The following is a 13,805-nucleotide window of genomic DNA, read 5'->3' as shown; positions in this document are numbered from 1 at the left end:
AACTACAAACCTTGGCTTTCTATACTTCCTGCTTGAATTAATAAACAGGTATTTTTTAAATAACAAATTAAAATAGCCCAGCAGAATAGCTACCTGTGCTGGTGGTACTTCACTGCTGTGTAGAACCCTCATGGGGCCGCACCTTCAAGTTGACAAAAGTCGAAGTAACCAGTGCAGTCAGTGCATTCCCGCCACCTTACACCAGCTGAGTATCTTGGCCCACAGACTTCTATTTCTTCCTTTTTAAAAACAAGTTCTCCCTGAGACCGGGAGTAAAAATATATTTCTCGTAGTGGTAAAAGTGCTAGTGCCGTTCTGACACAGCGACCAACACCATCATCCCCCAGCGCGCGGAGGCTAACGAGAACCCGCCTGCTCTGGTTAGCACGGCGGCAGGAAGCGGGGTCACTCCCCGTTCCTCGTGTCCACACCTCATCGGGCTGCCAAAATCTACGTCCATTTTACAGTGTGTGAAGCATCACTGAGCAGCACATGAGTATGTGTCATATGCTCTGGCTCGTGTGTGAATTTTGAAGGGGAAAGCTTTTGCATTGCGCGGAGACAAACACAGAAGAGAGGAGAGATGTTCTGCTAACCAGTGGCTGCTTTGTAAAGGAACGCTAGAGAACCTTTAAATTTAATTTTTAATGTGGAGTTTTTCAATAACTTTGCCTGGTGCAGGTAGCAGCTTAACTCAGAATAATCCAGTACATCGTCCTGCCGGCTACAGAGATAAAACATCAGCTGCTTCTGGCACAGTCCATCTTCCTCATCTAGACTCCTTTCCCTTTTTCTAAATCACTGACACCAGCTTTCTCCTGACTGACTGCTGTCCTCGCGGAGCGAAGCACCGGTCTGGTGCTTTGTCTCTCTCTGTGGAAAGGTTTGCTGGATTTGTCTGAGAGGAAACAAAACAAACACCAAGAGTGCTCCCCTCATCCGCGTGATTGCGATCTGGTGCCGTAGCTTGACGCTCTGGAGAGACAATTAGTGCTTTCTGGGGCACGTCCATGCAGATGCAGCCTACCGAAACGTAGGCTCCTCACTGAGGTACCGAAATCAGACGTGCGCTTGCCTCGGGGTGTCTGCTGAGGCAGTGGGGGGACAGAGAGGGAGGAGCCATCCTTCCTGGAATGCCTTTTCCTCCCAAAGCATCTTAGAAATGTCGTGCTCTGGTTTGCAGCCAGAGTTCTTGCCCTCTCGTATGAGTCTGCATCTGATGTGCCGCGGCCTTTTAAAAGTGTCCGGCAACGTGACACGTTCACGTGTGTCAGGAGAGCATTTGGGTATTTGCGTTTCAGCTGCTGTAACTGGTGATGGGAGGGAGACAGACGGGGCTCTTGTGGGGACTTTAAACAGCCACCAGGGCAGTGGAATAACAGACCACTGTGAGAGCCTCAGCGATCACACGGTGTGTTTTTTGCATCTTACCTTATGACAGTGAATCCTAACCCAAAATTTATAGGGAGTCCGGTCTATTTTTGCTTTTGTTGCCTTTTTTTTTTTTTTTTTTTTTTTTTTTAGCATTTCAAATTTGTTCACATCTTTCGCTTGCCTGGAGCTGGTTTTATGAGTCATGCGAATGGGCTGTATCGTTTTGTTTCCTTCTGTGTGAAGTTGGATAGTAAGTTTTGTTGAGGGTTGGAAGCAGTTACACTCTTGTGGTTCACTAACCTTTTTGAGTGTTTTATAAAAGAAACGTGAGCTCCTGGTTTTCTGCCTCTGCAGTGAAACCTAATGAGTTTCATATACATTGAGTCACGGTGTTGACAGGTGACTGATAAACATCTGCACTATTCGAGTTACTGTAACTAAAAGATTAGTGGATCTGATGTTTGCAAGTCACTTGCATGTGAAACATTTGGTCTGGTCCATTTTTTTAAAAGCTATGAACAATTTTATGTTTTATGTAACCACAGAATTCAGTTGCTTATTTCTAGACATTCACCAAAAAAGGGGCTTTAGTCTTTTTGGGGTGCAGTTTTATTTTCTTGCTGCACCTGGCATAGAGAAAACGAGTTGCAGTGTGCTGCCCAGCCCACCCTCCCTCGCCTTAGTCCTTGCTAGAAGAGGCGTGGGCAGAATTTGAGGTACCTGCTCTCTCCTCCCGTTCTGTCCAGCCGAGAGCTTTCAAAGCCCTAGAGCACACCCAGAGAGGGACCCGTTTCACTCCTCCTTCACTAGCCCCGTATCAAGGGACCCTCGGTGCGTTGTTCTATACGTAGAGACAGAGCTGCTGGTGTTAGATTATCTGAAACCTGTGTAGGGTTCAGAGAAACCAGGCGTGGTGCAGAGGAGGCTGTAGCTGTCAGAGCTCCGTGGGGAAAATTGACTTCCATGTCCAAGGACACATAAAAGAAGACTCTGTCAGATGGGTAACAGTAATGAAAAGTGCATCAAATCTCAGCTGACACTTGTCTTCACTTTTTCTGTTAGAGAGGGCTGCACTTCTCAGGGGGCAAGTCCAGAACGAAAGGTTGCATTCTTAGTACTGAAAATGGAGTATTTGGTTCACTATCCATTCAGTCATTTACAAGTATTTTCATTAGTGATTATTTACCTTTTTCTAGAAAAAAGTTGAGAGAAGTTACCTCTGGATAATATTCTTCCCCTTAAATTCCAGAATAATTTAAAAAATTTAATAATGATTTGTCCAGTAAGTATCCTCTCCACCTCCTCTATTTTGCTTCTAAGCCCAAACTTTAAAAAAATAACAAAACTCAACCCCCCCACCCCACCCAGAAGCTACTTGTGTATCTGAAGAGCCACTTTTTGCAGAGAACATTTCAGGCCTCTCTACTTTCCAGAGACTGCTGCCATTTAGAAAAGGCATCGTGGAGTTGCAATACTTCTTTACCCACCCAGGTGATTTAATACCTCTCCTCTCTTGCAGGTGAGAAACGACATAGTTTTGATGTTAATTATAATTCCGGTTTCATGTACGAAAAGGAAAGCGAGCTAATGCAGGGACGCATGATGGACCAGGCCATCAACAACGCCATCACCTACCTCGGGGCTGAAGCCCTGCGCCCTCTCGTGCAGACGCCGCCAGCCCCCACCTCCGAGATGGTCCCCGTCATCAGCAGCCTGTACCCCATAGCCCTGACCCGCGCCGACGTGCCCAACGGCACCGCGCAGGACGCCGAGAAGAGCCATGCCCACCTCAGGGACAAAAGCCTCTCCTCCGACAGAGGCCTTTCCCCAAACAACAGCGGCCAAGACTCCACAGACACTGACAGCAACCACGAGGAGCGGCAGAATCCCACCTTCCACCAGAGCCAGATGATCCCCGCTCAGGCCCGCAACGGCCTCCCGTCCCTGAAGGATTTCCCAAGGCCGTACGACATCATCAAGCCACCCGCCATATGCCCACGCGATGCCTTTAAGGTCATCAACAAGGAAGGGGAAGCCATCGGGGTCTATCGCTGCGACCACTGCCGCGTCCTCTTTTTGGATTACGTGATGTTCACCATCCACATGGGCTGCCACGGGTTCCGCGATCCCTTCGAGTGCAACGTCTGCGGGTACAGAAGCCACGACCGATACGAATTTTCCTCGCACATAGCACGAGGAGAGCACAGAGTAGTGCTCAAATAACAGGACTGGTTTGCCAAGGTCAAGGGCTTTGTTTTAGATCGGAGGGGAGGCTCGTTTGGTTGGTTTTTTTAATTAGCATAAAGAAATTTCTTGAATATTTTTCTACGCCAGTTTTTAAATGAGTGTCACAGAGAGGTGACACCTTTTTACATTTTTTTATACAAATAATTCAGTGTTCTGTAGCATCTGTGCCTAGCTGCTGTGGTGAGTGGTGAGTGGTACTGTATAAAATCCCAGGAGCAGATTTTTATACAAACTTTATTTTTGTGAAAATTAAGAGCCATTTAAGAGGTTTTTATTTTTTAACGTGCATTTGGTTTTATAATGTATGCTTTAACTCAACGCAAAAGGTTTGATGCCCTGCTGCCTGTTTCCCTGCTCGATCAGATGTCGAGCCAAAAGTGTATAGGAGAGGCTTTTTCTTGCTGTTCCAGTCCTGATGGTCTTCAAACGGCGAATCGCCGAAACGGGGAGAACGCGCCTCTGGGAGGGATTATTAATTCCTCTTTAGAGGTTTTCCCCCCAAGCCTTAAAGAGCGTGTGGCCCCACCACGCTTTCATTTTTCTTAGCCCTCTGTTCACTTTCTTTAAAGTGACTCCCACGTGCCTCTTATTCAGTAATAGCAAAATAAGAAATGAGACCTATTTTGGGGTTGGGGTTTTTTAGCAATAGGCATTTTTGGGATACCCGGTGAGGTCATGGGTTGGCTCATCCGTGCAGTCTGGGGGAAATCCTGATTTTCACTGCTGGAAAGTCCTCCTCTCTGATGGAGGCCACCAACGAGGACGAAACCGCACGGGGCGTTGTGCCCCTGCTCGGCTCCAGCAGCAGAACGCGCGGCCGCCCCGGCAGGTCGGTGGCCAGCCCCGGTGGGTTGGTAGCCAGCCCCGGCGTGCGGCGTCCCCGCGGACGGTGAAGGCGTGGGGCCGGGAGTCACCCGGGCCTGGCAGCCGACACCGTGAGAATCTGCATACACGAATGTGTGGGAGCTGACAGCAAAATCACGCCGTGTCTGGTTTTACGTGGGGATATCCCTCAGAGTGAGATGTGCTGTTTTGCAAAATGACTATTTACAATTACTTTGAAGCTGGTTTTTAAAATAGTTCTTTTAATCTAATCATTGCTCTGCAGCTGTATTGTTAGTCACTGTGCTGAAGATATGAATTTGATAACAGTTCTGCTGAGTGGATGTTTATTCTTTGCAAAGTATTTTTGTATAATGTAGAGTTAGGTGTGTTCTGATGGACTTTTTGCATCCCTTGTATGGTTTGATATCTACGTTGCCTTTGTACTTTTCCAGCGTGGCCGTGCCAGTACCGGTGGTGATCCATCTGCTTCCGCCAGGGGAGGTTGTGGGGCACAGAGACCCGGGTGGAGTGTTGAGGGTCAAGAAATACTGGATTTTATTCCTCCCTCTGACCTGGGCTCACTCTTTTGGCTCAAATACTTTCTCCCTCCTTGAATTTTAAGAAAAAAAGAAAATTAAATTCACTTTTCCCAATAAGGGTGCGTCTGAAGAAGGATAAATGAGTCTGCAGGGTGCTTGAGTATCCAAAGTGCTGTGGAAATGCCAGGTCCTAGACCCTGCTTGTCGCTGGGGGTAAGGAGAGCCCCTGAGCCACTTGGTGTGACGTTACGTGCGTGGTTTGAAACCAGCTTTAGGCTCTTTTCCAATAACCGGTTTCCCATCGTGAGGCACATACGGTGGGCGGGTGGATGTTGGTTCTTCCCCGATGAACACCCGTGTCTGCGGCTCCACCCCATCGGCTGCTCGGCCGGGACTCGGGGAGGCTTCGGCCGATTCCCCGCGTCGCTCCTCCGGTGACTCCAGCTCTCCCGCTGTGTTCTGCTGGGGGCAGCGACGGAGCCACGCGCCCGGTGAAAACGCTCCTCACGGTTCAAGAGAAATGAAGACGATGACGCGCGGTAAAACGCAACTTGTCATTTGCACAGGAAACTCCTCGTGTTGCCGAATGTGTGTCACGCAGCACCGCCGGTTTCTCTCTCACGCCGCTACCGAATCCTTGAAAACACTCTTCAGATCCTCCTCCCACTCCTCCCGTCCTGCCAGGCCGGGCTCCAGCCACCCCCCTGCTTCCCGCATAAGGGGGACGATGAACCGCGGCGTGAGCAGCGCTGCCAGGTTTTGGAAGGGAAGGAGGGAGGTTTTCACACCCCGTTTTCCCACCATTTCAAGATAGGCTGAAGCAAAAGAAGTTCCCTGTGCTGTCTGGAGTTGATGAGCGTAACCTCGTTAGGGCCCTGCTGTTGAGCAATCACGTGCTGTGGAATTTCAATCCAGTCATTTATTAAAATATATATCGATTTTTATGAATATTTGCTGTGTGGTGCTCGCCGAGTGTGTGCCTGCGTCTCCTTCCACCGGGGCCTCGGCCGCATCCCGGGAGCGGGGCTGGAGCCCCGTGCCAGGATCAGGCCCCTCGGTGCAGGCGGGCACGTGCCTCCCCTCATCTCAGGGTCCCCGTCCCGCGGCGCTGCCCCGAGCACCCTCCCCGTGGGCCGGGCCAGAGGCCCCTCGGGCCGTGCACCAAAGGGCTGCGCTCGGTGGCGGGCAGGTCTCTGAGCTCAGCGGAGCTTTGCAGATCACCTCGTCTGGGAAAATGGAGGCGAAAAAACCGCTGGTATTTGTTGTGAGCCTGATCCGTTCTGCTCCTGGTTTGGTTATTGTGGTACGAAACAAATTTCTGTTCGGACCGTTCCCTCTGAACGCTCCAGCCAGCTGTTTGTCTGTCTCGCTTGGTTTCTTTATTTACTGCTGAATTACACCCAAACGGCGGGCGGCACAGAGGCGGCTCAGGAAACTGGCTTTTAGCACTACGAAACGAGCCTCTTGTGCTTGACAGTTTACTGAATTTTTAAATTTCAATAAACTCCCCTGCACACAATCAGCTGACGGGACCCCACGTGCTGCGTGGCTCTCCCCGGCCCCAGCTCGTTCCTTCTCGAAAGCAGAACACCGGGAGCTGGAAGTCGACCGGCGAACGTGGGCCGGCGGGTGGGAGCGAGCTGCGGGGAGCGGGCCCTGAGCACGGGGAACAGGGCCTGGCACCTCTGGGCTCTGTAAATCACCACGATGGGATGAAACCTGTGGCCAGCCCGTAGCTGCGGTGCTTCCCCCCGCGCCGAGCGGGTGGCGACGGCCGCAGGCAGAACACCGAGTCGTTGCTCGGTGGAGTGCTGATACACCCCGAGATCAAACAACCGTGCAGTCTGCTCCTCTGGCTGCTGAAAAACGGTGGCGGTCTTCAGTTTTGGTTAATAGCTGGCCGGTACGGTCCAAGGAAACGAGCCCTTCTCTGACCTGGGGGTGCCGCCGGCGTTCCTTGTCCCCCAGCGAGCTCGGGACACGCGTCCCCGGGAGGGGAACGGCCCGACTTTGGCAGAGCAGAAGCGGTTCCCACGGGATGTCCCCGCCGCTCCCAGCCTTGGGACTCGCTCCCCCACGACACGCTGTGTCACGAAGCGCCGTCCTCCTCGCCCTGGGGTTACCGAGCCCAGTCAGAGCGAAACTGGGCCCCGGGTAGAAGCGCGGAGGAGCCCTGGCGCTGGCGGTGGCCTCGGCCGGGCGCTGAGCCGCGGCGCTGGCAAAGGCTCGCGGTTGGGTTTTGCTCCCAGGGGTCTGCAGGCGATGCCGGGTGCTCCGAGTGCCGCTGCCATCTCGCCACCTTCCTCGCGGTCGGTGAGGATGGGGACGGTGGCAGGCGGGGAGGGGGGTGGCGGAAGGGGCGCGCACCCCGCGAATTCCCCCAAGCGCAGCCACGCTCCGGCCGCTTCTCCCGGCAAGTGGCCAGCGCCGGTGTCCCCTGTAACCTGCACGGGGACGGGGCTGCTCCCCCCTGCAGAAGCAGCGGGTGAAGGCGACGCTCAGCCCCACGTGCCCAGACCCGCGGGTGCAAGGGGGGGGCTCAGGGTTTCCGTGGGGTGACGGCGGCTGCGCCCACCGTGCTGGAGCACTTCAGTCAGATGGAAACATCCCGGCAGGCGGGAGGGCAGCGGCTCACACCACCAGCCCTGTTCTAGCAGGTTGACGTTGTTCACACTTATTTCATACTCTCCTGACACCTTCTACCACAAGAAGCTGGACACGCTTAAAACAAAAAAAAAAAAAAAAAAAAAGAAGAAAGAGGATCCTTTTTTTCTTTTACCTTCACTTCCTTCTACCCTGGGTGAAACGCAAGCGCCAAGAGCTGTTTTCCCCTCGCCGTGACGCTGCCAGGTGACTCTGAAGGAGCGGGGGAAGCTGCCAGCGCTCGCAGCCCCAGCCCGGACGAGGGGGCTCAGGGGCCAGCAGACCCCCCAGCGCATCCCCAGCCCGGCTTTCCCCTGACTAAGAGCTGCTAAAACACCCCTCGGCCCTCTTCTGCCTGGAACCAACCCCCCTTTAAAGCACCAGGCTTCTACAAACGTTGGGTTGGTGTTATGACAGAGAGATCCTTATCTGCTGATATGCTGTAATTGTGATAGAGCAGAGAGGAACTCGTTTCCCCCGTCGTGTTGAAACACGCTTTGTAACGCACGAAAAATCCTATCAAACTCTGCCGGGCGCTGAACTGCATCCTCTGAGCATCCCGGCCGGCTCCTGCTCCCCTCGGGGAGCGGCCCAGCGCCCCAAAAGCAGCAGTGCCGGGAGGGGAGAGCGGGTGGGGGAGGACTGAGTCACCGCTGCCACCTCCTCCCTGTCCCGATTCTCCGGCCTTTCACTGAGTCACGCTCCTCCGCGCCGTCCCGCCAAGGACCCGCCGGCGTTTCGCCACCCTCCGCGTGGGCCGGGCGGCTCTGCCGGGCTCCCGCTGCCCCAAAATCTGAGGGGAGAAGGCGGGAAGGGTGGGGGAGGCACCTCTGCACTTCTCTTGGGGTTGGGGTCTCGCAAGCGGCCCCCAAATGGAGCCACGTGCCCAACGCTGGCGCTGCCGAGGGGGGGCTCGGCAGCCGCGGGGCCGCTGTGGGACACAGACAAAGCAGGAACGGGGTCACGGTTGTCACCGGGGCACCACGGCGGGGGCAGCGGGTTCATGTCACGCCTGCTGCCCCCCTCGCGTCGCCGGGAGGGAAGCGAAGCCCCCGGGGAGCCGCGCGCTCCCGGGCCATTCCCTCCGGCGGGGTTATATCTGGCACCGCATTTGCATCGCGGCAAGCCGGCGCACCTGGGCAGCCACCGAAATCCTCGGGGGAGCGGCTGACAATTGTCACACGCGGCCTCGCCGGGGAAAGGAAAGTCCCGACAGACTAATATTTTTTTTTTAGAAGAACCTGCTTCCCACCCCAGTGGCTTCAGCCCCCACCACCCTGGGCAGAGCCTCCACCCCGGCGGGGCTGCAGCGAAGGGTGGGATGGGGATGATGCTCCTGGGCTCTGCCGTGGTGCTCCAGGAGCAGGGAGGATGCTCCTGGGCTGGAGGCGATGCTCCGCAGCCATAAGCACGGCCCAGGTGACCCCCACCGGTGGATGACCCCCCCACACCCCCATCAGCACAGGCCACAACAGCTCCTTGTTTCCCCCTCACTTTGCCCGGGACCCCCTTCCCACCACAGGTGAGATGGGCTGATTCCACCGCAGCGGTGCTGCCCTGGACGCCCGCTGCCCCCCCGCTCTGCAGTGAGTGTTGGGGACGATCCTGCCCCCCCCCTTCGCTTCCCCAGCAGCAGCCCCACTGCTGCTTCCCTGGGGACTGGGGGACACCGTGGGGCTGGGTGTGTCTGGGGGGTCCTATCCGCCCTTGGCCCCCTTTCCCACGGCTTTAGCTCTGTGCTGGGGGGCTGAACCGCAGCTGGGGCCCCCCCCCTCCTTGTTGCTCCCCAGGGCTGGGTGCAGCCCCCCCCCGTCCCTGCCCCCCAGAGCGGAGAAAGTTAGTCAAATCTGCAAAAACCACAGCGGGGGGGGTGGGGGGGTGGAGGCTGCATCTCCACCGCTGCTTTGATGTCACCCCCTGCACGTCCCGCAGGTGCTGCGCCGTTGCCATAGCCCCGCTGCCGCGGCCCCCACCGCCGCTTTGCCATTAACTTGTGCAAAAAGCGGGGGATAATGCAAAAATATTTCCTCTGCCACCCACCCCCATCCTGTCCCCAAGGTGCCTGGAGCCGGCCAGGCCCGGGGAGGCCACGTGCGTGACACGGGCTGGTGCACCGTGCTGCCGCGGCCATCCAGCCCCTCGCACGTGGGGCTGGGGGTTGTGGCAGGGTTTTGTGGGGGGGACACCCCACATCCACGCCACACGGGTGTCCCTGCACCCTCCGTCCTGGGCACCGGCGAGGCCGCGGGGCGTCCCCAGCTCCGGTGCAGCCACACCGGGAAGCGCGGTGGGAGCCAGGAAGGTTTCTGAGAAACGGCCCCGCGACGTTGATTCATGTCGGGCCTCCCTGCGGTTTCCCCCCTGCTCTCACCTCCCGGGCGCAGTCACGCCAGGCACCCACACACCAGCACCCTGCGCCCAGCCGGGGGGGCGGCACAGGCTGGAATCCCCCCACCATCACCCCCTCTCCCCGAGCTGGCAGGGACCACCCCAAGGGGCAGCACAGGGTGCTGGGGTCCCCCTGACACGCCTGCTCCTGGGGCCTGGCCTGCACCCATCCTGCACCCACCATGCACGCTGCACCCTGCACCCAGCAGCCCTGCACCCTGCACCCAGCTGTCACCACACCCACCCTGCACCCCCCACGCACCCTCTGAACACACCCTTTGCACCCTGCTCCTGTCCCTACACCCCCTCCTGCACCCAGAGCTGCAGCCGAGCCACCAGCCCCGTGCCCTGCAGTCCCCCCCGTACTCCCCCAGTGCCACAGAGCTCAGTGCTGGAGGGGGGGGGGGACACGGTTCCATCGTGCGGGACCCCCCCGCAATGGGACATTGCCCACCCTGCAGTGGTGGCTGGGGGGGAGGACGCAGCCAGGGCCCTGGGGTGCCACATGCCTGTGGGTGCAGGGGGCCAGGGGGGTGCTGGGTGCCCCCAGGGAGCGGGAGGCAGGCGGGGGGGCAGCTGCCAGCCCTTCCCAGCCCCGTCACGGCTGCTGCACTCTCGGAGGAAGCCGCTCGGCTTTTTCACCCGGCGCTGGTTAAAAATACCACTCCCGATTTTAATACGGCGGCGGCGGGTGCTATTTTGGGCCGGGAGCAGGAAGCGAAACCCTACGTGGGTCCCAGCCCCGCTTGCCCCCCACCTCCGAGCTGCCCCCCAGGCTGCCGAGGGCCGTGGGGGCTACTTGAAGCCCAGCAGCCGGGCGCCCTCCTTCACCTTCTGGGCCTTCCAGCGGAGCAGGCGGATGGCGCGGAGGCTGAGCCGCAGCACCGCGTCGTACTTGAACACCAGCTTGTAGAACGCGTCGGTCATGAGGGCGCCGCTGGGGTCGGCGTGTTTCAGCGCGGCCATCGGCGTGTACGCCGCGTTGGTCTGGTGCCGGAAGGGCGGCCGGGCCGCCTCGATCACCCGCAGCGTGTGCTGCGCGTGGGGACGTTACTGTCCCCTTCCTGTCCCATCCCCTCCTCAGCCCCATCCCGCCTCCATCCCCATTCCCATCCCATCCCATCCCCATCCCCATCCCCTTTCCATCCTATCTGCATCCCATCCCCATCACTAATCCCCTTCCCGCTCCATCCCATCCCATCCCATCCTGTCCCCATTCCCCTTCCCATTCCATCCCCTTTCCATCCCCATCCCATCCCATCCCATCCCAATTCCCATTCCCATTCCATCTGCTTTCCATGCCCATCCCATTCCATCCCAATTCCCATCACCAATCCCATTCCCACTCCATCCCATCCCATCCCATCCCCATTCCATCCCCATCCCATCCCATTCCCATTCCCATCCCATCCTATCCCAATTCCCATTCCCATTCCATCTCCTTCCCATCCCATCCCCATCCCCTTTCCATCCTATCTGCATCCCATCCCCATCACCAACCCCATTCCCATCCCATTCCCATTTCCATTCCCATTCCCATTCTGATTCATCCCAACTCCTTCCCATTCCCATTCTATCCCCATCCCATCCTATCCCTATCTCCATCCAATCCTACCCCACCCCATCCCCATCCCCGTTCCCAGCCAGGCTCAGCCCCATCAGGATGGGGCTCGGGGGGGAGCGGTTGTTGGGGCAGGACCCCCACCCCGCTGCCAGCCTGGGGTCGCTGCCCCTCGTTAGGGCTAATTGAGGTTCCTCTGGACAGCCCAGCCCAGCCAGGGGCTGCCAGGCTGGGGGGTGGGAAAAGGGGCCACCCCCCACCCCGTCACCTCCGCGATGTCCTCGGGGCTCTGGCCCAGGCTGGTGAAGACGTCCTTGGAGTTCCTCAGGTAGAGGTTGGTGAAGATGTCGGCCGTCTCGGGGTCTGTCCGTGAGTAGTCGGCGCGTTCGGCTTCCTCATACAGCTTCACCTCGAACTCCGTCGTCACCGGCCCCGGCTCCACCAGGCTGATCCTGCCCGGAAATGGGGCGCTGGGGACCCCGGTGCCCCCTGACCCCCTCCAGCCCCGGGGGGGGCCGCGCGGGCTGCCAGCCCCCGGCACTCACGCCACGTTGAAGCGCAGCGCCTGCACCACCAGGCTCTCGCAAAAACCCTCCACCGCGAACTTGGAGGCCGCGTAGATGTCGTTGAAGACGATGCCTGGATGAGCGGGGGGGTCCTGGTCAGGGCTGGGGTGGGGGGGCGCTGATCCCACTGGGGTGCCCTGTCCCCCCCCCTACCCTGCAGGCCCATGATGCTGCTGATGACCACGATGTGGCCCCCGCGGCGCCGTTTCATGTCGGGCAGCACCTCCTTGACCAGGCGGACGAGGCCGAAGAAGTTGGTGTCCATGAGGCTCTGCATGGCCGCCAGGCTCTGGCACTCCAGGGGACCCGCCATCCCCACCCCGGCGTTGCTGACTGTGGGTGCGGGGTGTCAGTGGGGTGTCCCCCTGCACGGGGGGGCTCCCACTGCCCATGCACGAGGGTCCCCGGTGCTCAGGGGGTCCCCAGTATGGGATGTCCTGGGTGGGGATGGTCCCTGGCACATGGGGGGTCCCCAGCATGGAGAGACCCCAGTGCTCAGAGGGTCCCTGGTGCAGGGGGTCCCCAGCATGGAGGGTCCCCAGTGCTCAGGGGGTCCCCAGTATGGGATGTCCTGGGTGGGGAGAGGGTCCCTGGCACACGGGGGGTCCCCAGCACAGGATGTTTTTGGCAGGGACAGTCCCCAGTTCCCCCAGTGCACGGGGGGTCCCCAGCACAGAGGATCCCCGGCACAGGGGGTCCCTGGCGCCACAGGGACGCAGTGGAAGGGCGTTCCCGGGGCTCACCCAGGATGTCGACGTGGCGCCCAGGGATGCTGTCGAGGCAGGTGCGGATGGAGCCCTCGTCGCACACATCCAGCTGCTTGATCTCCAGTGTCTGGCCCAGCGCCGGCCCCGCCGCCGCCGCCAGCGCCCCGCTCCTGCTCACGTTCCTCATGGTGGCGATGACTGGGGGCAGAAGCAGCTCAGCCCCCCCCCTCCCCCGAATCGGGGGGGTGTCTCCCGTCCCCCTGTCCCCCCCCACTACACCCCGCTCACCTCGGAAGCGGCGCTGCTTGTCCTTTGCCAGCCGGACAGCCAGTGCCAGCCCGATGCCGGAGGAGCAGCCGGTGATCAGCACCGTCTTGGGAGACATGGCACAGCCGTGACCCCCCTCCCCGGCCCCCCCCGCCTTTAATAGCAGCTGCCCCAGCCCTGGGCCCCCCCAAATCCAGGCCCTTAATCCTGCCCCGCTAATCCTCCCCGCCGGGGATTTGCTGGCGGCCTCGTGGCTGAGCCGCACGTGGTGCCCGGGGCGCACAGAGGGGCCTTTGTGCAGGATTTGGGGGACCACGGGGACACGGTGGAACATGGGGGACCCACCCTGCCCCCAGCACCGCGGATTTTCCTTTAGAGGGAGCGAGGCAGGAGCTCTGAAAAAATAACCTTTATTGTCACTGGTAAAAAACATGTCACAGTTCAACTGGCCTTGCGGGAACGTGGGGGACGCGGTGGTGGGTGCCCCCCTCACCCCCCCCCCCCCGGGACGCTGCTTCTGGGGCTGAGGACCCCCAAGCCCACCTGGCCTGGGGGTGAGCAGTGCCAGGCCCCCACAGGGACACTTGGGGACACTCGGGGCTGGTGCTGGGGGGGGAAGAAAGTGCTTGAGTCGGGGGGGGGCCCGGCAGTGCTGGCACCCCAGGACCCCGCGGGCAGAGCCGGCACC

The 13,805-nt window shown here is 58.8% G+C and overlaps 2 protein-coding genes across 11 annotated transcripts in view; one reads left to right on the top strand and one right to left on the bottom strand.

Annotated features, from left to right (window-relative positions):
• The window catches only part of IKZF3 (IKAROS family zinc finger 3), a 40,228-nt gene extending 34,994 nt beyond the window's left edge, over positions 1–5,234 (top strand). For all 10 annotated transcript variants that reach the window (XM_074849617.1, XM_074849616.1, XM_074849615.1 and 7 more), the window contains one exon: positions 2,894–5,234. In XM_074849617.1, the coding sequence (XP_074705718.1) occupies positions 2,894–3,597 (704 nt within the window). In that variant the 3' untranslated portion in view covers positions 3,598–5,234. The remainder of the gene's footprint in view (positions 1–2,893) is intronic.
• Positions 5,235–10,688: 5,454 nt separating this feature from the next.
• On the bottom strand, positions 10,689–13,235 carry LOC141934255 (retinol dehydrogenase 8-like). The gene is made up of 6 exons (XM_074849600.1): positions 13,139–13,235; positions 12,887–13,048; positions 12,297–12,476; positions 12,123–12,216; positions 11,846–12,029; positions 10,689–11,051 (listed from the first exon to the last, which is right to left on the bottom strand). The coding sequence occupies exons 1-6, from the start codon at positions 13,233–13,235 to the stop codon at positions 10,812–10,814; spliced, it is 957 nt and encodes a 318-aa protein (XP_074705701.1). The 3' UTR covers positions 10,689–10,811.
• Between the last annotated feature and the right edge of the window lie 570 nt (positions 13,236–13,805).

Source organism: Strix aluco, chromosome 24, assembly GCF_031877795.1.
Source record: "Strix aluco isolate bStrAlu1 chromosome 24, bStrAlu1.hap1, whole genome shotgun sequence".
NCBI classification, from domain to species: domain Eukaryota; kingdom Metazoa; phylum Chordata; class Aves; order Strigiformes; family Strigidae; genus Strix; species Strix aluco.
This window is presented reverse-complemented; position numbering and strand designations above follow the sequence as displayed.